Genomic DNA, 27,852 nt, shown 5'->3' on the forward strand with positions numbered 1-27,852 from the left:
AGGGTTGTATACTCAATATATGCACAGAAAACCACTTCTATAAATGATCTTATATTTATTCTAGAACTCTTGCACTACCAATGACATAGCTACAGAATCTAACCTGTGAAATCACTCTTAGGCAGCTCTTCTCTCTGTATATAACAGCTATATGCCAGAATTGTTTAGCTGTCTAGGCTTTGTTTTTGTTTCACTGCTTGCAACTTCTTGGTTGACTTTCATCCTGTTCATTTGCATTTTTCAAACAGCAGGCAGCTGTTGTCAATGAAAATCGAAAAAATCTGATTGCACACTACCTGCCCAGCACCAAATGACAAGTATAGCATCTAGCTGGTGAACAAATTGGAGCGTTTAGCAGCTACAGAGCCAGATATTTCCCTCAGAGAATACTGGACATAAATTAATTTGGGGTGACAAATACAACAAATAAATGACATCAACAAATTCACCATTTCGCCACTAGCAGGGGCTGCAGGTCCATCAGACGGCGGACATTCAGCATAGCCACATTCAGCATAGGCTTGCTGACATTAACCTGCAAGGAGAGCAGGCTGCTGCTGTTAACACGCTAATGCACTGCTAATGTTGCAGCTAGTGTCAGCTCCAGGTAAATTATGTTGTTTACCCGCAGACTATGTGATCCTGCTTGGTCTTAGTGGCACACATCTCAACTGCATTTACATACAATATGGTTATCAAAGTATGTTTATGTTTATTCACAGCTTCAAATGGCTTTTTATACATGCAATATTTTTGGACTTTAATATTTTTGGACTTTAACATTATCAATCAATAAAGTGTGCTCAAATTTAGCTGCTTTCTGAGCATATTGAGACCACATTTGTTTACCCTGCCCTCAAGTAGACACAAATTGAGTCAACAGTGGTGATTGAGCTGATCATGATCCCCTCAGTTTTTTTAGGGGATGTTAAAAACACATCATTATCCTGTTTTTCCACAATAAAGCTTTTGTGAAATTTTGTATTTCAACAGTCCAGCGATTTTTCTCACTTCTACATCCTGTGTTGAAACAAGCTAAATTACTTCAACTTTAAAAGGATCCCATCAATTATACCATGTAGAAATAAAGTCTAGGGCCAACATTGTTGGGTTCTGTTAATGATCTAAACTGTGTTACATGTCCAGAATTGAAATGTCTGACCCCAAGCAGGAGGAAAAGAGCCACTACTATAATGGACATCACCACCAGCTTAGGTAAGACCCACAACTCCAAACCACCTAATAACTAAGAATTCACTCATCTTCTCCACAAAATGTTTGTACTTTAACATTTAACATGGGGGGTAACACATATAAAACTAACACTCAGCCTATTTTTAAGTTACAAAAAAGAGCTATAAGAATTAGAAATCGATCAAACTTCCTTGAATCAACTAACTTATTGTTTGTCAATTTAAATACCCTTGAATTTTATGATTTAGTTGAATTTCAAATGGTACAGGTAATGTACAAAGCACACAATAATTTACTTTGCCACAGTACTGAGAGGCTGTTTGAAATCAGAGAGAGTCGGTACAATGTGAGGGGAACAGGATTTTTCAAAAAAACTAAGATAAGAACAAATATTAAGCAGAGATGTGTTTCTGTTAGAGGTGTTAACTTGTGGAATAGGTGTGAGGATGAATTAAAAATGTATAGTTCACTTTCCTCATTTAAAAATATGTATAAAACTAAACTAATAAAAAAAATATATAAATCACGTATGAAGAAGAGTAATAATGAAAATACTGAAACTTTTGCTTGTATTATTGTTATGGAACTTAAATTATTTATTTACTTCTGTAACATGTCTGAGAGTTTGTTTGTTTTTTGTTTTTTCATTCTTTTTTCGTTTTCTTTTTTTTTCTGAAGACTTATGGTGTAACTCAGACCATGTAGTTAAAGAAGTTGCCTTGTTAAAGTTGTTTTTGTTGAGGGTGTATTTAAAAAAAAAAAAAGAAAAAGAAAAATAATACCACAGTTACCATTTACGTGGGTTTTAGCCTCTGATTCAGATTTTTTTTCTCACTCCAATCTGGCATTGCTTATACTCCATACCGCCTCACCTCTGTCCCTCCTCCACAACTCTCTTTCTTTCCAGCAAGTCAATATACAGACCAACTGCAACGTGACTGTTGTTTGGACGGCATAAGGGACATCCCTGTGTCATACACCTGTGAGACACGTAGCGAGTACATCAACGATGGTCCAGCTTGTGTGGAGGCCTTCCTGCACTGCTGCAAAGAGATGCAAAGCCAGCGAGCTGAGAGGAAGGAGGAAAGCCTCCAACTGGCTCGCAGTAAGAGACGGGGGACAAGGGATGGAGGGAGGCCCTGGGGTGGTTACTATCCATGATCATTCTGGTAGTTAAAAAACAATGGTAATCATTTTAATGACGCTTTAGGTGAGGAGGATGACAGTTACATGGACAGCAATGAAATTGTTTCTCGCACAAAGTTCCCTGAAAGTTGGCTGTGGACAGACATCAAACTGCCTCCTTGCCATGAGGACAAACCTAACTGGTGAGTCAATAGTAATATACACACAAAATATTACACTGATAACTTACCTGGTTCCTCTGTTGACACTTTTCTTTATTTCAGTGACACCACATCAGTGATTAAATATGTTCCTTTGCAAGACTCAATCACAACCTGGCAGTTCACTGGCATCAGCCTGTCAAGAACTCTTGGTGAGGATTTAGTGACTAAAATTGGTCTTGTGTTTTAGTTACGCTTCTAACATCAAAACCAAGACCCCACCACACTCAGCTGCCCCTTTCTATTTTGCTATGTTTCATGCCTTGTTTGTTTCCTTCTTTGTTTTCTGTAAGGAATCTGTGTGGCCGAACCACTCGAAGTCATTGTCCGGAAGGAGTTTTTCATTGATCTGAGGCTGCCTTACTCTGCTGTCCGTGGAGAACAGCTAGAGATTAAAGCAGTCCTCTACAACTACAATCCTGATCCTGCCACCGTAAGTCTGGGCCATGCAAGTCAGTTGCCAGGACCATATTTTTCATGAACTAATTCGGCGCAAAAAGACAGAAAATATTAGACTTTCATACAACAGCTGACTAATAAGGGAATGCATGCAAATAATGAAAGGAGCAATGCTTGCAACTACTTTACAGACGTTTTTCACAAGATAATGTCACCTTTAATAGTACATTTATTTAGGCCACATTCTTAAGTCAGTACTAGAACTGGATACCTATTTTAGACAGAAACAGTGGTGGACTCAGGCTTTTTTAAATTTTCTTTCATGTAGGGAAAGCTGTATGGCACTTAATCATGTTTTTCTAAACTGGAATATTATCTTGGAGTGCACTTTGCCACATTTTCACCACTGTAAGGGCACACTGAAGGGCACTTTTTTTTATCCAGTGGAGTGGCACCATAGAGCACACTTCATCAAGTATTATCATCCAAGAGGGCACATTTTTTTGAACATGGGGGCATCAGGGAAATTACTGGACAGAAATAGTATCATTATGATTCTCTGGGTAATGATATATAGTACCTGCCATTGTTCCAACCTGATCCACTCTATGGAGGGTGTGGGGTGTCTTCATCTTTGATCAAAGACACATATACATATACCTCAGTCTTTCTCTCTGTCCCTGTCCTATTTCTAAGGTGCGTGTGGAACTGATTGAGCAGCAGCATGTGTGCAGTGCAGCCTCTAAGCGGAGAAGCTACATTCAGGAGGTTAGAGTTGGACGCCAAACTACACGATCTGTACCCTTCATCATTATTCCCACAAGGGAAGGACAATATGCAATTGGGGTCAAAGCAGCTATTAAAGACTCCTGGCTCAGTGATGGAATCACAAAGATGCTGCAGGTGTTGGTAAGAGAAACACACTCAGTGTAGTAGGTTTCAAACTTTTCTTCTATTGTCCACAGCAACATGATAATACATGAAAGCCCTCTTTTATCATTAAATGTCTGCAGCCGTCTAAAAGCGGCACGGCAACTCTCCATATTTTTAAACAATCCAGTCAAAGATCAATGAGCCTTACTCACCAACCGTTCTGAAGAAAATGTTTCATCTCAAAACCCACTTACACAGTTCTCAAGAAGAGTCTGACATTCACCAATCTTGTCTCATGTTAGATTTGTTTTTAGGTAAAAACAGCCCACAAACACTCAAGAGCACACATACACACATTTTAAGTGCTGACATGTTTGTATAAAATTATTGGTTATAGCATTTTCTTCAATTCCAACAGTTGTATGGTATTATAGGATATAATATTATAATATTTGTACTATTTATAAGATTTTTAATAATTGTCACTTTTTACAAATAATTTATAATTATATTTATAGTTATTTATAGTTTAAAACTATTCTCAAGAAATTAACAGGTTTTGATACCTATCTTGACATATTTTTACGTGTATTAATTTCTGGGGTTAGTCCTGAACAGACATGGGGCAGCTGAACGGGACGTGGTTGCCCCACCAAACTATGAATTCTTTGGATTTTAAATTATGAAATGTTTGGTCTATGCTGCAAATGCAATTTTGAATACGAAGTAAGCACTTAAGTAACAAAGAAGAGAACACCTATTCACTAAAGTAATCCCTGCTTTTTGTTGTTTAAATGTGTCAGCATTTTTCATGGTTTTACAGCTGCAGCTTGTAAATAAAATATGCCGTCAAATTTTATTATTCAGGAAAAAAAAAAGTTTACCTTCTGATTTTGAGGTGGCCGAGGAGATCCAATGTCAGCTGGGAGAGGCTCCAACCTCCCTGCAACCCCTCAGGGATGAGTGGTTACGGATGATACATGAATGAATTAATATATTGTGCTTAGAATGGACGTACTCCACATTACAGAAGCTAAAAGTGTTTCAAATTAAAAAGCTGCATACACACACACACACACACACACACACACACGCACACACACATAGACACACAGTGAATTGCATCAAGACTAGTAGCTTCAGAAATGGGCAATAATTTATTAGATTTTATTTTATAGGGACGATGCAGTTTAACATAATTCTAATACAGTATGTATGAAAACTGAGTATGAAACTGATGGGTTTATAGAGAGTTTATAGGTATTGCTAATTCTCAACTCTTGTGTAAAGTTAGGCTTTTACATGTAGGCCTGCAGCGTTATTAAAGGGCTCAATAAAACACGTATACCACAATACACACATTATAATATATACTACAATACATATACTACAATACACATACTACAATAGATATACATCAATATACATACATATACATTAATACACCAAACATAGATCAAAAGTAACTTACTACAAATTACATACTCATTAAATGTATTTAAAATACAGTCCCTCTGGGAAGTTGTGATGTTGCAGCAATTAACACAAATTCAGCTAGTCCCCATGAATTCTGCCCAACCTTGCAATTTTGTCCAATCACTGCAGCTTTTCTGCAAATTAGACCAATCACTGTACTTTCCAGAGTTCGAGCAATCATAGCAGTCCCCCACTTATTTTGTTGTATTTTTTTATACTTTTTATTTTGTCACGGGTACTGAAGAGGTTTATCATTGTTATTTACATTCATCCATTCTCTGTGGGCTTATATGTTTTAAAAATAATTTTGTCCTGGTTTTGAATTTGAGCTCCAAAAAGGATGCCTTTGATTTTTTTAGGAATTATACAAAAAAAAAAAAAAAGGTTAAAAGAATTTTAAAAATCGTAACTTTTTTTTTGCAATTTTCACTTGTTCACAATTTTTTAGAAAAGCTGCTGTGAAATCAGACATTTTAGGCTGCAACAATCACAAAAAACCTGCAAGTAAATAATTTTATGCATTATACACAATAATTACATGAGTAGGAAACTCATGAGAGTCCCAGAGATGCCCAACCCCTCATTTTAAAAAGTTTACTTGAAAATAGCTGTGATTTCTGATGTTTGTCCTATTTGTTGTTTTTACAGCCTGAAGGTGTACTGGTTAAATCTCCTCAGACTGTAGTCCTGGACCCTGAAAAAAAGGGTGTAGGTGAGTTTACTCATTAAAAAGCTGCAGTATGGAAAAACATAATAATTATTTGGGTTGCTACAGAGTTACATGCGGCGTTCCAGCTGCTCAAAAAACCTACACTCAACCCAGCCCAGGTCAAAAAATACAGACCAGTTTCAATCCTGCCCTTCCTATCTAAAATACCTGAGCGCAGTCTTTAACCAAATCTCCAGATTCCTCTCTGAGAACAGCCTGTATGATCCGACACTGTCTGGCTTTAAACCAGGTCACTCTACCAAAACTACTCCTGTCAGTAATGATCTTAGATCTGTCAGCTGCCAGACACAGTTAACCACCAAATCCTTCTCTCCACACTCACTGAGCTCAGTTTGTCTGGATCTGCCCTCCATTGGTTCATCTCATACATCGCAGGGAAATATTTCACAATATCTTGGAGTGGACGGGTGTTCAAACCACACAGCTTATGCACAGGGGTTCCTTCAGGGTCAGTGCTTGATCCCCCCGTCTTCTCAAAATACACCACCTAACTTAATAATCCACTCCAATGATTTATCGTACCTTTACTATGCTGAGGATACCCAGCTGTTCCTGATCAGTATCCAGCTTGAATCTACCCAGCTCACGCCTATAAAGCTTGGCCGTCATGACTGGTGACCGACTAACCTTCAAGGTCCATGTAGTCTCGGTTGCTTGGTCGTGTAGATTTTCCCTGTGCAACATCCAGAAAATCAGAACTTACGTGTCTGAGCATACAGCACAACACCTTGCACAGGCTCTTGTAATAATGTACACTGACACCTGCAACTCCTTGCTGGCAGGCCTCCCCACGTGTACCAGAATGCTATGGCACATCTGGTTTCAACCAGCCCAAAGCAGCACATGTCACCCCACTGTTCAGATCGCTCAACTGGCTTCCACTTGCCTCCTGCATCAAATTCCTGACATTTGCCTAAAAACGGCAACCACAATAGCTGTAATGTTACAGTAGCTTCACTGAAACTGAACATTTTAGGTGTAATGTCACTGGAATGTATCATTTTACATGAACTGTTGCAGTAACATTGCTGCCATGTAACATTTTACATGTTGTTGTGCAATGTTGCCATGTAATGTGCAGGAAGGTCACCACATCATAAATGAATGAATGCCAGGCTACTGGCATAGGTGAAGCACAAAACATTTGCCCTTGATTGTATTTGCTTAAAGCATAACTATTTCTTGACATTTGTATGTAATTAATGGCCTGTTGCTTGAAAAGTTACCATGCCCAATTATTATCTGTGAATTAATCCCAAAACTTTCAAACTCTTTCTACCTTTTAGACGGTAAACAAGTAGAAATTATCAACAGTGGAATTCCTATCAAGGATTTTGTTCCAAACACACCTACTAGCACGCAGATCTCTGTGACAGGTGAGATGTGTTTACCTATACACCCGTGGCATTACCTCTGTATTAATATAAATTGTCATTATTGTTCTTCCTTGGTCTTCATCATCAACTTCTTCAACATCATTTGTTGTGGGCGTGTTTGCAGGGAAACAGCAGGCTGATATGCTGACAAATGACATTAATGGGAAATCGATGGTTAGTCTGATCTACCAGCCTTCGGGCAGTGGAGAGGAGAACATGATCCACATGACCCTGCCTGTCATTGCAACCACGTATTTGGACAAAACCAACCAGTGGGAACCTGTGGACATTGAGAAACGTAGTGAAGCCCTCCAATACATCAACACCGGTGAGCTGACAGAAATGCATTTATTAGTATATTTACTAAAAAAGTCCTTATGTGTAAAATATGAAGCTCAGTGGTATCACAAAAGACACTTTGGTGGACAGCAGTAAAAAAACACCTGATTTAAAAGTGCTACTCACACTTGTTTTCAATGTATGAGATTCAGTGTAGAGCTGCATGGCAGTCAATAAAAATGTTGTTTGTTTTATGTAGGTTACCAGAATCAGCTTGCCTACCGTAAAAAAGATGGGTCTTTTGCTGTAGATTCTGATCAACAAAGCAGCACCTGGTGAGGCCTGCAAACATGGATTAAGTCATTCATAGTTGCTTACAAATCTTTCTTTAACTTCTTTGCAAGGATGGATGTATTACCTGTCTAGAAATATGAAAGTATATTACAACCCTTCCTCTACTCTCCTTTCTTCTCCTCTACAAGGCTGACAGCTTACGTTGCCAAGGTGTTTGTCATGGCCAGCAATCTGGTGGCAGTGCAAAGCAACATCATCTGTGACGCCATCAGGTTTCTGATTATGAATGCACAACAATCCGACGGCTCGTTTAATGAAGTTGGAACCCTGACCAATGGAGGGATGGTTGTGCGTCCACTGATTTTATCAAAGGGATAGTTAGGATTATTTAATGTGGGGTTGTATAAGATGCTTATCGATGGTCAGTGTTACCTACAGTAGATGACAGTCAGCATGGCTCCAGTTTGGAGAAGCAGAGAAAGGCCTCTGATCTAACTGTCTCGTCTGATTCCTGGTAAAGGCACTAGCCTTCTGTCTCCAACCACAAGATCTGCTTTGGCATCCTTGGTTTCTGTTCATCTGTGGCTGCCAGGCATTTCATTCGATTACAATGCTTGTGTGAGTGCATCTGCTTACCTGTGGCTGCCCGTGGTTCAGAGACTCACACCTTTGTGTGTACGTCCTGTGAGTACTTACCTGCTGGCTTCTTGATCTTCTGCCTGGCCTTGACCTACCTTCCGTCAGTCTCCTGCTGGTTTGTCTACTTGGACTATTGGCTTACCTGGTTCCAGATCCTCTGCCTCCACGACTATGTTTCCTGCCTGCTCCTCTCTGGTACTGTTACCTGTACTTGAACTGTATTTGTGTTTGGGCATACGACATTGCCCACTCACCTGTTACCACGTTCAGCTTGGCCCACTGTACTAACCAGATAAACAGAGACTCTGAGGAGATCCATTGCCAGAGTGCTGAACTGTATATCGTGCTGGCTTACCTGCTCAAGTGTGTATTCACTGTACTCTGCAAGGTGAACTTACTCATTTGGTGACTGGTTAGTTTGGAGAGAGCAATGATTCTCTTAGGTAACTGTGTTTTTTTGTCAGAAAAGGCTGTCTGATGCCAAGGTAAAGCAGTGAAAATATTATTTTAAAAAATATCAAAATATGGCATAAACTTCAACTGATTAATTTTTTAAGTGGCTAAAATATCTTTTGTTGCTGGCCCCATCCAGAGTAGTACATCGCTTAGCTTCTGTGCTACTATCTACTGCAGGTAATACACTGACTATCAATAAGTGTCTTATACAACCCCACATTAAATACACCGAACTATCCCTTTAATGTCAGCATTCAACTTGATGATAAACAAAGAATGTATCAAAAACAATTACATTTCACTGGCTATCATCTTTTATGAGTAAATTGATTTTTGATGACAACTACTGTCATGTTTGTGTGCTTGTGAAGGGTGAAGTGCAACGAGCAGACTCAGATGCCTCCATGACGGCCTTCTGCCTCATTGCTATACAAGAGTCACGCCCACTATGTACTGCCACTGTAAATGTGAGTACAGCACCTTTTTATTGATTTTCCCTAGTCTCTTTTATTTCTTCAATTACCATTACTGTGACAAATAAAGTTCTGTACGACTCGTCCGACACAGGAGGTGACAGAAGGGACAAATAGGTTTAAGCTGCTGTTCTAGGACAGGGGGGTCAAACTCATTTTAGTTCATGGACCACCAGACTAGTTAAACCCCCCCACACACAGTTTATGGTTTTATCATGAGAGAGTGAGTGTATGAGGGGCGGTCTTGTTGCTTTGGTCAGTCAAAAAGTGTGAATATCTGCTGTGTGTTGTGTTTGCTGAAACAGAAAAAACAAAATCCCTGCAATGTTACCACAGCATCTTCATGTACTCTTCACAGGAGAGTTTGTTTAGACTGTGGAAAGCTAACTAGTTAGCAGCTACGAATCAGGCTTAACACCTAAAAACAAATAGCAACCAGAGGTTTCCCAAATATGGCTCGAAATTGCAGAGCTATCTCACTTCGCAGCACACCTCTGTGGAAGGTAGAGAAACAAATGCGATCAGCTGATCGATCAAGTTTTCTTCTGGTCGTGGTCTGACATGAAGCTCATAGCTGTTAATTAGCTCTGCTTCTGCATAAACACGTTACTTGAACAGGGACTTTTATTTCTTTTCTTTGTCAGCAAACGCAACACACAGCCTTTCTGTACCTATTATACTGCAACCAGAGCTGATCTACACACTTCTCTTCTTTAGTCACTTTTAGTCAACAAAAGCTTGACAGCGACCTTAATCCCACCCTGTGGCGATGACTGGCTAATCTTTAGTCCCCCTGCAGTGCTGATTGGTCAGTTATGTTTCATTTTGAGAGATCGATGTTACATGTCACAAAATCTGACCAGAGAAACAGCCAACACAGTGCAGTATAAAGATTCAGAGATATGGATCCAGTCTAAGAGATCTGTATTCTGGTCTGGAATGAATGACCTTTATACATTTTGTATGGTCATCCATTGGGCTGGATTGGACTGGCGGGTTGGTTCTGACTGACGGGCTGTATGTTTGACACCACTGTCCTTAGGTCTAATACTGTAATATTTTAGCATTAGCATTTAATAGAGCAATTTTAGAGTAATGCAACGAGCACACACATTTTACTTTTAAGCTGTTCCAGTCATAGATTACAGTCATTCTTTTTTTCTGAAAATAATGAAACTTCTGAGCTTGCAACTCATCAGCAAGATTTTGGTGCTATCACTGTCACAATGAGGGGACCAGAGAGTATTAATGATTGTCTCTGTGATATTTCCAGTTCTTCACATTCAGCCAGTACTATTTTCACACCAAATTGGTCCCTCTAAATTTGCAATCAGTGTGAATCTGAGTGTTAATATTCATGTAAGTCCTGTGATAGACTGGCAACCTGACCATTTTATACCCTGCCTCTCTCACCAATGTCCTTCTTTTCTTGTCCAGAGTCTGTCAGGTAGTATAGCCAAAGCAGTGTCCTACCTGGAGAAACGTCTGCCCACCCTCACCAACCCATACGCTGTTGCCATGACGTCATATGCCCTAGCCAATGAAAACAAACTGAACCAGGAGATGCTCTACAAGTTTGCTTCCCCAGGTTTCTTTATATAACAATATTCACATACATATTCAGAAAAACAGTATAGAAGAATATTGACATTAAAGTAAAAGTGTTATATGTAAACAGTCTTGCCATTAAAGAGGTATTACACATGTTTTTTTCTGTAAACTGCATGATATGTTGCTACTGTGATGAACCGACCGTCACGCCACCCACTGGTTTATGGACAACCATTTTGAAGTCTTGGGTTTGGTATTATGGGGGGTCACCACCTTGGTGTTTTGCAACCAGAGCATGCATGGTGGCGACACAGCTAAACTGTTCACTAAAATATGCTTCTGAAATGATTTTAGGCAAGAACTGGCAATGCAGTAACAGAATCTTGATTCATACTTGATCAGCACTGCCTAGTTTTATGGTTTGATCTGAGCTTCGGGAAGTGCCATTGGACCACAATGGTGCCCACCTGGTCACGATCCTTCTCATATTACAGCCAACAGTACACTAAAATATGTTTGAAACTGGCGATTGAGACCATAAAGTCATTAGGAAATTGTCTATTAAGGCCATAACTTCAGTGAGAGGTCAGGTCATGTGCAATAAGCATACATAGAATCAGACTTCTTGTTCCAACCAGTGGAATTGCCCCCTGCTGACCATTAGAAACAATGCAGGTTTAAACCCACAATATATAAATTCTGCTACTGAGGGTCTCTCTCACATTAAAACTATTTTTAAAAGACAGAATTTGATGATGGCAGCTGTAATTTTGTTGCTGTAGTCATAAATACCCGTTGGTGTCTCCTCCTTCATCACCACCACACTCCTCATTCCTTTGCCCACTTTTAAGTTTTTAGCTGCGTGAGGTTCAGACCTGGAAGTGCAGTAACACAGTACTGTACCGTAACACAAACATTTGTCTGTGCTTTCCTTAGACTTGTCCTACTGGCAGGTACCTAGGGGACGTGTTTACACACTTGAGGCCACAGCTTACGCTCTTCTGGCTCTGGTCAGGGCTGAGGTGAGCAAGTCCCAGTTATCTGTTTGTGTGACACTGGCATGTCCTTCCATTAATAAACATTCAGTGAAGTCATCTTTCATGTTACCAGACTAAAGGGTGGAAGGTTGGTGAAAACAGACATTTTTTCCTGACTGTAGCCAGGTCTCTTGAGACTTTGGTCCTATCCTACGCTGATCTAAAGCGCAAGTGGATTTAATTTATTAAAGGTTTGTCCAAATCCACCTTTGCTGTCTTGTGACAGGGGTGCAGGGGTATCCTGTCCTGACCCACCCCTTGCGCCACCAGCCGCAAGCAAGATACATCTATCAGGTGCACCCAAGTGCCATCATTAATTCACCGGCAAGTTTGGGCCAAACATGCAATAAACCAATCAGAAAGTCAGCTCTCATCACCTTTAGTGCAAGCAGTGACAGCATGGCAGCGGATTTACCAGGATGAAACAAGTTAGGAACTTGACCTGACTGTTTTGTGTTCAAATTGTCTGGGTTTTTTGTTATAAATTTGAAAAACTAATTCAAAGAAACACCCGGAATCCAAGTTATAGACTGTTTTGACTTATGTTATTTATGAATATAATATTTAGCATCTTTCATTTAAATTCCATACAACAATTGTGCAAACAATAATGTCATAAATTAAAAATATCTGTACAGACCTGTCCACATACAATCAGAATATCCTTTAGTGTCCTCCTAGTGTCCTTCTCCACACCTTATTCGCTTTCTGTATTTCCCCGGCATCGAAATCAGGTCCACAAATGTAATGATTGTCACATGATTCCTGTCCACATTTCAACGTCCACGAAACATTGTTTATTTGGTAAGTTTAAGGATCACTGTCGAATCCAACTGCCTTTAGTTTATGCAGATAATCAGTTGTTTTGCTCTCAGTTTCAGTTTCTCTGACTTAAGGGAGCCATGTTGCAGGATGTTTTGCCACTCAGTCCAACTGAGCAGGTGTGTCCAGTGGGACACAGTAGTACAAAGTGAAAATCCATTTACAGAGACTTAGAACTTATGTGAATAATCCATAGGGTGACCAGGTCCCAACAAACCAAATGTGGGACAAAGAGTATGTTTGTGTGGGACAATGCAGGACACATTACCAATAATCAGCGGTCTAAAATTTTAATATGTCCATCCAACTTAAAAAAAACAAACATTTCTATCTCACATACTAGAAAAGAGATAAATACTTTCACTTTCAATACTTTCAGAGATAAGTACTTTTTCTTTGTTGTAGCTGTATTTACTTTTCTCCATGGCAGTTTACATTATATTCTGCCTAAATCTACATGGCTCTGAGGGGACCCCCAATTTTCCCTGTTCCCCATCTGTCCTAGTGGTTTGACTTTTGAGAACAAGATCCAGTTAAAATGTGCAAGATCATCTCATTATGTGGAACCGTGGGACAAGAGTTATAAATGCTGTGCAGTCCCACATGAAGTGGGACACATGGTCACCCTAGTAAACCATGACAGAGAAAATAATTTCTCGTTTAAAGCAGATGTGAGGTGTTTGTTGTGTCTTGCTTGTTGAGGACTAATTTGATTGTGCCAAATAGAAAAAACATGTCCAAAAATCCACAATATCCTTTAGAAGCTGGCATGAGTGTATCCACAAACATTTGTTCTCTATGTTCACAGTGAATAATAATTCTTTAAAAATTCTGATATTCCAACCCCTGCTTTGTGTTAATAAAGGCCTTTGAAGAAGCTAGATCTGTTGTCAGATGGCTCAACAAACAGCGGAGAGAGAGGGGAGGCTATGGATCAAGTCAGGTAGTACAGACCTTTTATTCTCTCTCTTTGTCAATACACAACTCACACACACACAAACACACACACACTTCTTGTTTTTTTGTCCAGGCTACCTTAATGGTGTACCAGGCTGTAGCTAGTTATTGGACCAGTCCTAAAGGACAAGAGTACGATCTGGATGTGGATGTCTTGTTGCCAGGCAGGTCAAAGCCTGACAGGTACAACTTCAACAGTGAAAACCTCTACGCCACAAGAACATCTAAAGTGAGAACACACACACACACACACACACACACACACACACACACACACACACACACACACACACACACACACACACACACACAGTGGCTTATTAATATTATCATGATGATGACATACACCTTGTCCACTATCTGCATTTCCGTTCGTTGTCTATACGGTAAAGAACAACAACCTCTGAGCTTGTAACCCACGTGCTGAAAATGGCAAATTAGCACCTGGGTTGCAAATAGTAAGACAAGTGGTTTAGAGATTTGTTTAAAGATGGAGGTGAGGATTCAGGGGGACTAAAGTTACGGCTGATAACACTGGTGTTAACAATTCTACTATAACAAGGCTGGTAAGGCTGGTGGCACTGCTGGTGGTCAATGTTAAGTTTCATGTGTTATTTGGTTGCTAATTTATCAAACTGTAGTTGTCCAGCAGTTCATGCAAGCACCAAACAGGAAGCAGTAAAGTGAATAGTTACTTTGGTAATGGCTGAGATGACTTCTCAAACACCTGTGGTGAATGGATGGTGAGTTAACAGCGTTGTGAGTCAGTGTCATGAGTCAGTGTGTAATTCGGTGTGCATCTGATCCACCAGGCAGCAAGAATGTTAGTGAGAAATCTTAATATTTGAAATGGTTTGCCTCTCATTCCCACAGTCTTCTACCACCAAATAGTGCAGCTGAACAACAGTGGTTGGTAGAGTTGAGGCAACAAAATGTCTGTACACAAACACACTTTATGTTTATGGATTATATTTATGCTGAATTGACAAGAAAACTGTCCACATATGATATGTTAGATCTTGTGTTTTTAATGGACTCCTGTGAAACTGGTAATTTGTAAAGGGGACTTTGGTGTAATATTGTCCTGGAAAGCACAGGAAGCTTTAGATGAATTCAAATTGTTGATATGTGTTTTTAAGGTTTTGTCACCACTACCAAAACACCAGGTACCTGCTGAAGAGTATGATAAGTTTGTCTGATGTTGACTGCTGTTAGTCATTTGTTTAATAGTGTGAGTATTGATTAGTGACAATGGCTGAGTGATCAGATTAAAAGCTAACTGTACTCTAATGGCAGCGTGCAGTATATGGTTGCCCTTTGTGTCCGTGTTTTTGAACTACTTTCTCAATTATAGAGCACAGAGCATGAATAGAGGACAGGCTGAGAGAAAACCGCTCCATGTGCACTGAGAGGCATGAGGGAGAACTCAGTTAAAGCACCACAAATAATGACTGAGAGCTGTAGTGATACGTCTGGCTATGAGAGACTTTTGCTGATCCCTTTGTGTGTGTGTGTGCGTGTGTGTGTGTGTGTGTGTGTGTGTGTGTGTGTGTGTGTGCATATTTAAACTCCCACAGATCAAAGACATAAACCACAATGTGAAAGTGACTGCCAGGGGCAAAGGAGAAGCCACAGTGAAAGTAAGTAAAGTCTGTTTTATTGATGTTTATTGATATATCCTTTCTTAGTTTTAAGTGCTATCAAAGCCTTGATTTTTTACGTTGTTAACTATATTATTATTAGATGGCCTATTTTACATTAAGATTAACTTCTATCTGTGTGACAGGTGGTGTCGCTGTATTACGCTCTGCCTAAAGAAAAGGAGAGCGACTGTCAGAAGTTTAATTTGTCAGTGCAGCTCCTCCCAGGTAATTTGTCTTTGTTATCAAATATCTGTTTGTCCATTTGTTTTGGTCTGTTTTGTATGATTATCCGTTGTCTGTACATTTTTTCATTCATTGTCTGATGTTGTGTTCCTTCAGAAAAAATCGACGAGGATGAGCCGACATACAAGTTGAGAATAGAAGTTTTGTAAGTAAAATGAAGCAATCATACCAACAAACAATACATTAAAAGGCTTTATACAGAGCATACAGAGCAAATACTGTGGTCATTTATTTTCAACATTTGTTTGAATTCAGTTTGTGCATGTTTGAACACATAGATAAGTAACGAACATTACCTTCACATTTCATTACCTTAAGAATTCTGTCCATTTTCTGTCCAGGTTTAAGGACAAGGAGCGTGATGCAGCCATGACAGTCTTAGATATTGGCATGTTAACTGGCTTTACTGTTAACACAAATGACCTGGGCTTAGTAAGACACACACACACACACACACACACACACACAAACTCAAAAATGTGTTTAAATGTTTGGACATAAAAACATACAAACGTGTGTGTGTGTGTGTGTCTGTGTGTGTGTGTGTGTGTGTGTGTGTGTGTGTCTGTGTGTAGTTGTCCAAAGGACGTGCCCGCAGTATTTCAAAATATAGCCTCACCACCGCTGAGTCAGAAAGAGGCTCCCTCATCATCTATCTGGATAAGGTAAGTCAGTCAGTGTTCCCTACCTTTGCACTTTTTCTCTCTCCCTTGTTCTTTCTTTCTTTATCTCAACTCACCTTTAACATCCACAGGTTTCTCACACACGACCAGAAGAGATTGTGTTTAGGATCCATCAGAAGCTCAAAGTGGGCATCTTACAACCAGCTGCTGTGTCTGTCTATGAACACAACGACCATCAAAACAGTCACGGTGAGTCTCAGAGACGACCAGATGCACCGTACGCCGCCCTTGTCTCTGACACACAGACTCAGAAACACCATGAGTTTGCCACTTTTGAGCTAAAAGGATAAATATTTGCTGCCTATAGATTTGTCAGGGCAGATAAGGATGCATTATCATTTTCCAGATACGCAATTCACATTTTCTAGCGCGGCTGCAATAAACACCAGATATGTTGTAAATGTCTTTCTTTCTCATCGCAGAAACACGCTGTATGAAATTCTACCATCCAGAGAGGAAAGCTGGACAACTACTGCAGCTCTGTAGAAATGATGTATGCACATGTGCTGAAGGTAAACAGCATAATGTCTAACTGTCGAGTCAATCCGTCAGCTGTAAAAATAAATTTGTAACATCTGAAAATCTTGATGGAGCAACGGAACAATGAAACTAGCCTGTACCCAATCAGAGCGACACAACGTGTAACAAAACGTGACCTAAAGGTTAGGGTTGGGAGATTGGACGACTATATTGTCTATTGACGATGGTCGATATTTTATTTATTTTGCTAATGTAATAGTCTGCAGAGTGACAGCCTCTGCTCTGCACCTCGCTCTCATCCAGCGGCCAAGTTCACACCTTCTCAGCCGACCTTTAGTGCTCTGAGCTGGGTGACGAGTGAGAGGAAAACAGACTCTTTACACTGTTTTCATGTGGTGAATTAAGGATTTATTTTAACCAAACCAGAGTTGATGGTTGTTGGAAGAGTGGACAAACTAACAAAGACAGTTTTGGTGAGTTTTAAGTGTTTTTCTGTTGAGTTTGAATTAAGTGTGTTTTCCGAGGAGTTAACAAGAAAATTAAGGTCGTCTTCATTCGGTAAAAGAGAGAAACTTGAATTCAGAAGGTGTGCAGTTGTATTTGTCTATTTAAAATGGAAAATAAGTGTGAGAACATGCAATTTCTAGACACTTTGTGAGTTTATTTTGTCCACTGGACATAGTGAACATACGCAGTGTGCGTAACATAGTGAAATTGCCACGTGCGCACATCTCCCAGCTGAGACTAGAGAGGACGGGAGGAGGTGGGAGTGGGGATGATGATATTGCCAGTCACCGACGGATGGGCTGACGATGATCGTTTGGAAAATTCTAAGATATCATATTTTACTTTGTGCCCATTGTTTACTTTCAGAGAACTGCAGTATGCAGAGGAAGGGCAACATCAGCAATCATGAGCGCACAGATAAGGCCTGTGAGTCTACTCTGACCAGCATCATAGATTTTGGTAAGTTTTGGATTTTGGAGTTTTGTTGTATAATTTGGAGTTTGTGTGAGAAATTGAGAGAAGCAGCGAGCAAGGGAGGAAATGAGCAACAATCTGCAACTTGTCTGTTTTCAGTGTACAAAGTGAGACTGCAAGAGTTTACAGACGGTTTGTCCACTGACATTTACACAGTGCAGGTACTGGAAGTCATCAAGGAAGGTGGGTATTCGTTTCCTTTTCCCCATAATATCATTAAAAGATTCAGAGACTCATGCCGACATGATTCTGTAAAAGATATTACTGCATGGACTCAGGAAAAGTTTGGAAAACTTCCAACTAACTTCAGCAGCCAGCATCTGTGATGGTATGGAGGTGTGTTAGTGCCAGTTGCATCATGGGTAATTATCACATCTGTGAGGGCATCATTAATGTTGAAATTGAATTCTGCATGTCTCACATCAGTGTGGCTTCATAGTAAAAGAGTTCAGGTACTAGACTGACCTGCCTGCAGTTCAGACCTGTCTCCCACTGAAAATGTGTGGCACATTATGAAGGACAAAATACGACTACAGAGACCCTGGACTGTTGAGCAACTTAAGTTATATATCAGTGGGAAAATGGGAAAGAGTTTCACTTTTAAAGACTTCAACCATTGGTGTCATTTTTAACATTAAATATGTTGTATTTTTACTATATTCAATTGAGTATAGATCAAAAAAGATTTGTAAATCAGTGCATTTAGTTTTCATTTGTTTTTTTACATAACATCCCAATTTTTTTTTGAAAGTGGGATGTATTTTTTTGACAACTTGAAACAAACATCCCTATGAATGAACACAAATTTCTGTGCTTTCAACTTCTTACATTTTCAAAACAAGCCTGTTCGTTTTGACACATTTGAGGGAAGTTATTGATTATCTTTACTTTGCATCATTGCATGCTGCTTTCCCAACATTGAGAGCAATTTCAACATAATAGAATGAAACAATTAATTTTTATTATTTAGTTAATTAATTGAGAACTAGAAAATTGTCAGAAGGTGAGGGGGATCAGATTTGAGTTGAGTATCACTCCAGCAACTCATAGTTTCCCTTAAAGCGTTGTTACTCTTCTTCTCTTTTAATTACAGGAAGTGATGATGTGGGTCCGCAGGGTAAACTGCGCACATTCCTCAGTTATGCGCACTGCAGAGTGGCTTTAGATCTGAGAGAGGGCAACACCTACCTCATCATGGGTGCATCCAAAGACATTTACAGAGACGAACAGAGCCAGTCGTAAGTTTGTCACGTCTGTGTACGTCTGGTGTGTCTCCTTGGGAATATTGTCATTATTTGAACACATTTGTTTCTTCTTTCTGTTGCTTAATCATTTTCTTTATTGCAAATCAAGCTCATCTACCTTGTGGGTTTACTTTATGTATTGATTAATATATTTTTGGGAGGAGGCTTACCTGTACTTAATAAAGGGCAGCGTCAGTCAAAGTTCTGCTTTTTGTAAAATATGCCACATGGATTTTATCACATAGAGCAAAGCAAAGTGAGAACTTGTTAACCAAATCTTCGTTGCACTAATATTTTAAAGCAAGTGGCTGCCTGGTGGTGATTTTATATTTCACTATGTGTACCCCTGTCTAAATGTAATGGGTATATAAATTACTTTTTACTTATTGTTACTTTAAAAAAATAAAATAAAATACTGTTGACAGGTATGACAGGTTGATGATGACCCAGTGTGCTTTAAACTTTGCTCTCCTCAGGTATCAGTATGTACTCGGGGAGAGGACCTGGATCGAGTACTGGCCCACAGAAGCCGAGTGTGAGACTGAGGCACACAGACGTACCTGCGAGGGCATGCAGAAGCTGGTCCAGCAGTACAGAGAGTTTGGATGTCAGCAATAGAGAAAATGAAGGAAATAAAATGCTCTTTTCAAAATGTTTTTCTTTTGCATTATTCTGTAATGTTTTACATTACAGTCTGCAAATCACAGTGATAATATTTAGTGTATATGGGGTATCAATAAAATATCTAAGTCCTATGTCCTAACTGCATGCAACACAAGCAAGCGTCAGTGACAAAATGCATTGCTCTGTTTGAGAATGTCAGCATGCGATGCGGTGCAACACGGTACGGCGTGTTGTTTTCAAGAACTTTTGTTGCATGTCCTGTTTCTATGTATTCCTGTCACTTTTGCTGGAAGCATTGCAAAACAGGGGCTTCATGTAGCTGAGATGAGGATTTGTCTACACAATACATTCTTATTTAACAGGAAAATCTTAATAAGGTGTCAGGTTGGTGGGGGCTATTTATCAATGTGAATGCCCCTCACTGACATCAAGCTTCTTGTTTCTCGCTATATTGTCATTTCCAGTAGGAAACATCTAAATATCACAATATAAAACGTGTTTTCTGTTTAAAAAATGTTTGTGGGCCATTATTATGTTGGCAGGTGTTAAACAACCTGCATCATCATCATTATTTCATGTCTGAAATCTACCTGTCACTTTCATAATTTACCAGAATTTTGCTTGCGGTTGTTCCTAATTTTCCACCATGAATGTAGTTTGATTTAGCACAGGTTTACTGCTCGAGCGCACCGGAGCGATCATCCGCCACTTTTTTTTTCTCCCAGTGATGAAATAAAATATTAGCTATTCCCATGATAATGACAATCTATTTTTTCAGCAACTTAAGACCCAATCGTCACTAAAGCGTCCAGCCCTGACCATGCAGAGTGAGAGGCGTGCTTTCCAGTAGTTTTGATGAGTGTGAGTCGCAGCAGTCAGACAGAGGCAGACAGCAGGAGCGCTCATGTGCTCTGATGTGTAATATTCTAAACATGATGAAACTATTGATAAAGTCAGTTACATTTGATCATCATCTGTCACAGAACTGCTTGTGTCCAGTTAGGTCAAGGTGTAATAAAACAAATCTTCTTGCTTCCAGGCTTAAAACTCTTTACAATGATTTTCTGAAACATCAATGAATGATAAATTCACTTTTGGAGCCGGAGCCACTAGAAAAGTGAAAGGTCACTGTTGAGCTCATCAAGGAATCATAGTTGACAGAACCTCATCATTGGCAGGACACAAGTTAAAATGGAAAGATATGCAAATTTACAAACTGGAATATATAGGGAAGAGTTTCCTGACAATAAAGTAGGTGCTGCTAACTGTAGTTTAGCGAGCCATGCGGGGAGCTCTGAGCACGGCAATGTACAGATGCTCATATTTATGACAGCTGTCTAAAGGTGAATTGCTCTCTGAAACTGGGGGCCCCAAAACACATAAAAAAAATTCTTACAAAATGTTGCTTTAAATTTTATTTGGTTGGTTTTACATTATTTGAGTTAGCTTTAAGAAAATAAATAAGGCTATTTGGAGAGGAAAATGCATTAAATTACTTTTTTAAAGGTCAAATATCTTTTGAAATTATGCTGAGGTTTAAACTTGAAAAGTCAGTTGGTCAGTTTACTCCTGCATGGCTCAACTTACCCACGTTCTTATAATTTCAATTAGAAGGAGAAATTCTTGAGTTTAAATGGTTTTGTTGTACTTTGAACTGTATTGTTCTATTTTTCCTTGCCTATAATACAACATAAATTAAAACTGACTTATTTTTTCACACTCCCCTACTCTACACTCCGGTCATATAATAATAGAGTAATAACAGAGGGAGGTGAGACAAAAAGACAAGGATGGACATATTACATGTTCATGAGAAAAAACAGAAATCTAACAGAAATTTATGTGCCGTGTGCCACTATACAACAAGTAGTTCTGACGAAACAATGTGATTGGTAAACCAGATCATCTCATGTAAAAACATCAACATAAACCACCGCATGCTGAACCGATTGATGGTGAGTTTATTTGAAGCGAACACATTTCGTCCATTGTTTCATTTTGTCAGCATTTCTTTTTTCAGCATTCTACAAAAAAATAGATTTCAAATTCATCCAAAGAGTGTCACAATTTACACAAAATTACATTAATCAGAAAACATAGCGATACTGCAAAACCCTGCAGACATATGGAAGAAAGAGATAAAATTCTGAATAATGTTTTGGAGAATAAGTGAGTGACTAAGGATCAGTATGATTTTTTGTGTATGAATGTGTTTATTACTCCTATTTTCTACTTACTGACAAACATTCCTAAAAGTTTGGAAAATCCTCCTGGGAGACCGATTGTAACAAGGAACAACTGAGTGTCGGAGCCTTTAAAACAGTTTGTTGACCATTTTCATTAACGACATGGCAGACGAGAAGCTTTGAAACTGGTGGTGGACATCACTACGCCTGATAACTCCTTTTTGGGATCTTTTGATGTTGAGTTTACATACCAATATTCTGCATAATGGTGGATTAGAAGCTATGAATGTTTACTTTGATCCCAGGAGAGCTAAGGTCATCCTAAAATATAATTATTTCATTTTGATAGTATGTGTTACCTGTGATCTCAAGCAACAAGTATGAGGTCACCATTTGCTCCTAAGTATGCAAATTTATTCATGGATTTATGGGAAGACAGATATATATTTAACAAAAACTCCTTTGCTAAGAACATCTTGTTTTCCAGAGGATACACTGATGATATCTTCATCAGGTTTGAAGGCTCTGAGAATGAACTTAATGCATTTAGTGATTATATAAATAGCACTTATCCGTCCATTTTACTATTGAGTACAATAATAATATTTATCATACCTGTGGGAGCTCATCTCATTCTGTTGAGTGAACCTGAAGAGGCCATGGAAATGCCTTAAATGCACTTGCTCCATACACTATAGGCCATGTGCTATGTATTGTCTAAATAGGGCCCTATTTATCCTATCCTATCCTACAGACCGTGGGATAAAAGATCATTTTATTTTAATCAACAGGATGTATCATTGTGACTTTTGCATAACTTGTATCTTACAGGACTCAAAATTTGACAGGAGAGCAATGCAGAAATAAAGCAATTCAACAGACATGTTTCCTCTGGTTTTCATTTCCCTGGACACCGAAAAGTTGTCTGGACCAGCTCCTCCATGCCCTCACAGGTATCGCTGTGTTCCTCGGTCTCACACTCTTCAGCTGTGGGCCAGTACTCAATCCAGGTCCTCTCACCAAGTACATACAGTGGGGTTCTATGAAACCAGGGAAATAGATTTTTTTTCTTTTACTTGAATAGCAAGTAACTTAAGAAATAGAAAAGGCTGCAGAAAACTTGTCCTCCCAGGTGTATTATTTGATGTGGTGAGTGAAATTATTTCAACCACAAATGGTCTTCCTCAGGTGAGGAAGAGAACATACACCTGCATTTATCTGTGATGATCAATGTCATGTGAAAACTATGGATTTGTGGCATTGTTGTCAGAGAAGCAATTATTGCAACTTTCCTTAATCTCTGATGATTTATAATGGTCATTTTATCAATTAATACAATAAATACATTATATATTTCCCCTTTCAGTACATGTACAGTAACAGAACTACCCACTTCTGCTCCTCGTCCATGTGAATATCTCTGGCCAGGCCCATGATGAGGTAGGTTTTGCCTATTTTCAGATTTAAAGCGTTCCTGCAGTGCTTATAACTGCGGAACGTGCGCAGTTTACCCTCAGGGCCCACATCACAGGTTTCTGTTATTAACATCCAAGAAGAGAGGAAAAGGCTAAATAAATACACATTGCAATCACAGGTATAGTGTAAAAAGAAAAGTACAGAAAAGTACAGATCAGGCAGTTCATAGGTGAATTGTTTTAAAACAGATAAAGACTTACTCTTGACTTCCCCTGCCTTCCATTTACAATCATCATAAGTCCCTGTAATTAAAATATTGGAAAAGAGAGATAAGATATTTAAATATAATTATAGACACTGTACTGTCTGTACTGTACTGTCATATATTTAATCTCGTGCATTAACAGCTTCACAGAGATGTACAGTGGTCACAAAAGAGAGAGGCAAATATTTTTTTTTTCTTTGACACATTTCAAAAACACTTAACCATCATGAAAATTTAAGGGAAACAATACAGACCTTCTTTGATCACTTCCACAACCTGCATTGTGTAAATGTCAGTCACCAAAGCGTCTGTAAAATTCTCCACTTTCACTTTGTACACTGAGGACAGACAAGTTGCAGTTTGTTAGTTGCTCGCTCCCTCGCTCACTCACTCGCTCACTCACTCGCTCACTCACTCGCTCACTCACTTACCATAATCCACTTTGCTGTTCTGTTCAGACTCACAGGCCTTAGTTGTGCGATTGCTATTGTTGATTTTTTCTGTCTTCTGCATACTGCAGTTCTCTGGAAATACACATTAGTCACAAAATAAAAGTACAAGTGATTGAAAGAGCACATATGCAGGACTTGGTGATGTATCATCCCCCTCTCTTATTTTGAAGAGATTGATAAAGGCAGACAAAGAGCCCACCTGTAATTTTTCTATTTTCTATTCTTCTGTGTCCTATCATCCTGTTGATTTTAGCTTTTGCTGCATTGTTGGACAGCAGCATCCTTTTTCATTTGTTGGTCACCATTATCACCAACAAATTACTTTTATGGGTATTTGTAAATGTTCTGCCACATTATTTTGTCACAAACTATTAACCAAGCTATCATTAGATCCGTGAGGCAGAATGTTAATGTGTTCATCTTGAGTTTCAGATGGTAGAATTGAAGATGAAAGATATTTGAGCCTTTTTTATTGGTGAGAAAGTATGACAAAAAAGAGTGACAAGAAAGATGTAATGGACATACAGTACATACAGACAATAACACAAAGTAATAACACAAAGCAGTTACAATGATGTATACATACTGTAGGTGAAGGGGAGTATTGGCTTTTATGCCCCCCCAAAGTTGAAGCTGGGGGTGCAGCGACCCCCCAATCTTGAGGCAAAGCAAGAAAATGCAGTTGTAAAATTACCATAGACTAATACATTTAATTGATATTTGAAAAGACTTCAAATAAAGTCTTTATTCTTAAGATTTAATTTTCATGCAGGGTAGTGTGTTTTGTCCTTCTTATGTGTTACCGGCTGAGCACTTTAATTAACTGGTTAACAAGCACAAAGTGAATTTAAACGCCTCTGATCATTAATGCAGTTAGTACAGTGACTTGTGACTCTACCATCTGAAAAAGACACACAATACAATGTCTACCACCACAAAATGTGTCAAAATATGAATCAGTGAAGATGTAAATTATGTGCTTCACTGCAGGGAAAAAAAAAAAATCCGCTGGACTGAGGTTTGCTGCGACATTTGGAATCTCAGACAAAATTCCAGGTGAAAGTCCAAAGCTTCAAGAGCACTTCATCCAAACTACTTCTGGGTGAACACTGCAGCCACTGGCTATGAAAGAAAGAACGCACCCTCACTGAAGAAAGATGGCCAAAACTGAAAACTCCTGAAGATTCAATCCAAAGCCTCACACCAAGTGAATGAGGGCTTTTTTTTTAGACCTTTGCTTTTTAAATAAAAGTGATCATTAAATTTATCAAGCCTACAAAAATGAATGTTGTAGCGCACACAGTGTGAGCCGTCCGCTGCACTCAGCCACAGCCTCTGAACATGACGAGAACATGGAATCTGTCTCAGTTCAAAGGAATCACTTTGAAAACATGACACTTGTTCAGTCAGATAGTGACAGATCAAGCAATAAACTTTTTCATTTCACTTTCATCTTCGCTCCTGTGGTGATGGTCACACTGCATGCAGCATGCACAGTTTATATCATTATACTGTTGATTAATGTCGAAATGACATCCTTCCACCTCAATAATTATTAATACCACCACATATCACACTGAAGCGGTCAGGTTTGGAGGCCACATACATCGGGATACTGTGTTTCTGTTCCCAGGATAGAAAATGTGTCATTACTAAATGTGTACTGTAGGAGAAACACTGATGTTCAGTACCTTCAGCACATATGCATTCGGCCTGTGTACAGAGCCTCAGAAGCTCTCCTGCTTCTCTCACTGGGTGGTAGAACTTCACACAAGCTGTCTCTGAAACAAAGTAGACAAATATTTATAGGTTACTGTGTTTTGCGTTGATAATATTTTGTACATCAGAAAATGTGTATTGATTGAAAACTCTGGTGTGTGCATATGGAGACTATCCTTACCATTAAAGAGCACTGATCACTGGTCACCTCAAAACTACCTCTGTTTACATTTTTCTGGCATGCAACCTCTTGTGGTTGGCGTTTTGGAGAGTACAGACAAATGACTTCTCTTGTTGTTCAGGTGTGTCGGTACGTTTCTGATCCAGCCAATGTTTCTGGGTGTCTTTGATACTCACGGTTATTGTGTTGATGGTTGTAGTATTCATAGACAGACACGGCAGCTGGCTGCAGGACTCCCACTTTCATTTTCTGATGGATCCTAAAAGCGATCTCCTCCGGATCTGTGTGAGAAACCTGTCAGGAGATGCAAAGCAAAGGTATGTATGAGAAAGACAGAAGCAGACAGAAAAAAAATGCAAGCTTAATCTCAGTCAGGGCCATATTTTTCAGACACAGATGCCTGTGTTTTTTAGACATCCATGGTCTGTGATTGACTGCATTTAGCTCAGTATTTTCATCTGCTAGATCAATATCTCTCTATCTGCTGCACAGGGAGCCACTGTTACATACTGCTCTCTCACTCTGTACTTTGTGTCCTTTCATTCATCTTATTATGTCTTGTGTGTGTGTGTGTGTGTGTGTGTGTGTGTGTGTGTGTGTGTGTGTGTGTGTGTGTGTGTGTGTGTGTGCAAAGGTAGGACAGGGTCATTTCACAAATTTAAATTCTCCCCAACACTCCATGACAGATGTCTGTCTGAGTCAGAAGCGACAATAGAAATACTGTAACATTACCTTCAATAATAATTGTTTGAATTTGAGAAAGAGAGCCAAAGGGAAAAGGGGACAGAGGAAAAAGAAAAATTACCTTGTCCAGGTAGATGATGAGCGAGCCTCTTTCTGACAGGACTGTGTCCATCTCATACCTTGCAATGATATGGGCGCGTCCTTTGGACAACTATACACATACACATACATACACATATCATCAGACAATCATCTAAACTCCAAACACATCCTCTTTCTACTAACTATTAAAGGCATAGTTCCCTCAAAAATGAAAATTCAGTCGTTATCTACTCACCCTCATTCTAGCTGACGGCCTTGTTCTTTTTTTTTGTCCACAAAACACTGTTTTGAGTTTCACAAGAAAACAGTGTTACAGAATCTCCCAACCAGTTTAAGTGGATGGTGACCAGTTTTCAAATGTAAGAAAAACACACAAAAAAGGGTGAAATTCAAGTCTGCTAAAGCCTCAACATGCTAATTTGACTTGAAAGATGTGATTTACACCATGTTTTTGGCGACACCGTCTGAACTGAGTGTGTGTGATGTGACAGTGCACACAAGTAAATGTCGGGGCTTTAGGAGACTTACCAGATGAGCAGTATGGAGGCATATAATGAGATTGTTTTGTTTGCTTTGTTACGTTTGAAACTGGTCACCATTCACTGAAATTGTTTAGGAGATTCTGCAACACCTTTTACCTGTGAAACTCCAGCAGTGTTTTGCAGACAAAATACACTTAACAAAATAAGCACAACCTTCAATCAGCATGACGGTGAGAAGATAATGACTGAATTTTCATTTTTGGGTGAAATATCTTTTTAACACTGACATTTGAATACTATGAGTGTGTCTGTTTGACTTACTGAGTCAAGATCGTTTGTGTCGACAGTGTAGCCAGTTAACATGCCAATATCCAAGATTGACATGGTTGCATCACGGTGTTCATCTTTATACCTGTACAGAAAATGGACAGAACAATTAAAGCTCCAGTAAAGTCATCATGGATCATACTTTTCTGATCATGGTATCAGTTAAAGTTAATAAAAAAAATAAAAAAAAATAGGTAAAGGACAGGATGTAAATGACAACACAATTAAAAGAGATGGC

General features: G+C 39.1%; 2 protein-coding genes across 4 annotated transcripts in view; one reads left to right on the forward strand and one right to left on the reverse strand.

Annotated features, from left to right (window-relative positions):
• Positions 1-19,832, forward strand: part of LOC146330525 (complement C3-like) — an 84,745-nt gene extending 64,913 nt beyond the window's left edge. For all 3 annotated transcript variants that reach the window (XM_084716079.1, XM_084716078.1, XM_084716080.1), the window contains 27 exons: positions 1,147-1,215; positions 2,102-2,299; positions 2,405-2,522; positions 2,604-2,692; positions 2,834-2,973; positions 3,636-3,848; positions 5,937-6,000; positions 7,305-7,394; positions 7,519-7,722; positions 7,933-8,008; positions 8,156-8,315; positions 9,434-9,529; positions 10,973-11,123; positions 12,023-12,108; positions 13,811-13,888; positions 13,976-14,131; positions 15,480-15,542; positions 15,689-15,770; positions 15,885-15,933; positions 16,130-16,220; positions 16,364-16,453; positions 16,543-16,660; positions 16,894-16,983; positions 17,825-17,917; positions 18,032-18,115; positions 19,026-19,170; positions 19,653-19,832. In XM_084716079.1, the coding sequence (XP_084572205.1) occupies positions 1,147-1,215; positions 2,102-2,299; positions 2,405-2,522; positions 2,604-2,692; positions 2,834-2,973; positions 3,636-3,848; positions 5,937-6,000; positions 7,305-7,394; positions 7,519-7,722; positions 7,933-8,008; positions 8,156-8,315; positions 9,434-9,529; positions 10,973-11,123; positions 12,023-12,108; positions 13,811-13,888; positions 13,976-14,131; positions 15,480-15,542; positions 15,689-15,770; positions 15,885-15,933; positions 16,130-16,220; positions 16,364-16,453; positions 16,543-16,660; positions 16,894-16,983; positions 17,825-17,917; positions 18,032-18,115; positions 19,026-19,170; positions 19,653-19,794 (3,035 nt within the window). In that variant the 3' untranslated portion in view covers positions 19,795-19,832. The remainder of the gene's footprint in view (positions 1-1,146; positions 1,216-2,101; positions 2,300-2,404; positions 2,523-2,603; positions 2,693-2,833; positions 2,974-3,635; positions 3,849-5,936; positions 6,001-7,304; positions 7,395-7,518; positions 7,723-7,932; positions 8,009-8,155; positions 8,316-9,433; positions 9,530-10,972; positions 11,124-12,022; positions 12,109-13,810; positions 13,889-13,975; positions 14,132-15,479; positions 15,543-15,688; positions 15,771-15,884; positions 15,934-16,129; positions 16,221-16,363; positions 16,454-16,542; positions 16,661-16,893; positions 16,984-17,824; positions 17,918-18,031; positions 18,116-19,025; positions 19,171-19,652) is intronic.
• A 2,351-nt stretch (positions 19,833-22,183) lies between these two features.
• Positions 22,184-27,852, reverse strand: part of LOC146330527 (complement C3-like) — a 36,898-nt gene continuing 31,229 nt past the window's right edge. Inside the window, exons 36-44 of the mRNA XM_084716087.1 lie at positions 27,609-27,699; positions 26,825-26,914; positions 26,196-26,313; positions 25,811-25,900; positions 24,099-24,191; positions 23,922-24,005; positions 23,663-23,704; positions 23,380-23,521; positions 22,184-23,026 (exon numbers count right to left, since the gene is read on the reverse strand). Of these exons, the coding sequence (XP_084572213.1) occupies positions 22,885-23,026; positions 23,380-23,521; positions 23,663-23,704; positions 23,922-24,005; positions 24,099-24,191; positions 25,811-25,900; positions 26,196-26,313; positions 26,825-26,914; positions 27,609-27,699 (892 nt within the window). The 3' untranslated portion in view covers positions 22,184-22,884. The remainder of the gene's footprint in view (positions 23,027-23,379; positions 23,522-23,662; positions 23,705-23,921; positions 24,006-24,098; positions 24,192-25,810; positions 25,901-26,195; positions 26,314-26,824; positions 26,915-27,608; positions 27,700-27,852) is intronic.

The sequence above is a fragment of the Lutjanus erythropterus genome, chromosome 3 (assembly GCF_056507025.1).
Source record: "Lutjanus erythropterus isolate fLutEry1 chromosome 3, fLutEry1.hap2, whole genome shotgun sequence".
NCBI classification, from domain to species: domain Eukaryota; kingdom Metazoa; phylum Chordata; class Actinopteri; order Lutjaniformes; family Lutjanidae; genus Lutjanus; species Lutjanus erythropterus.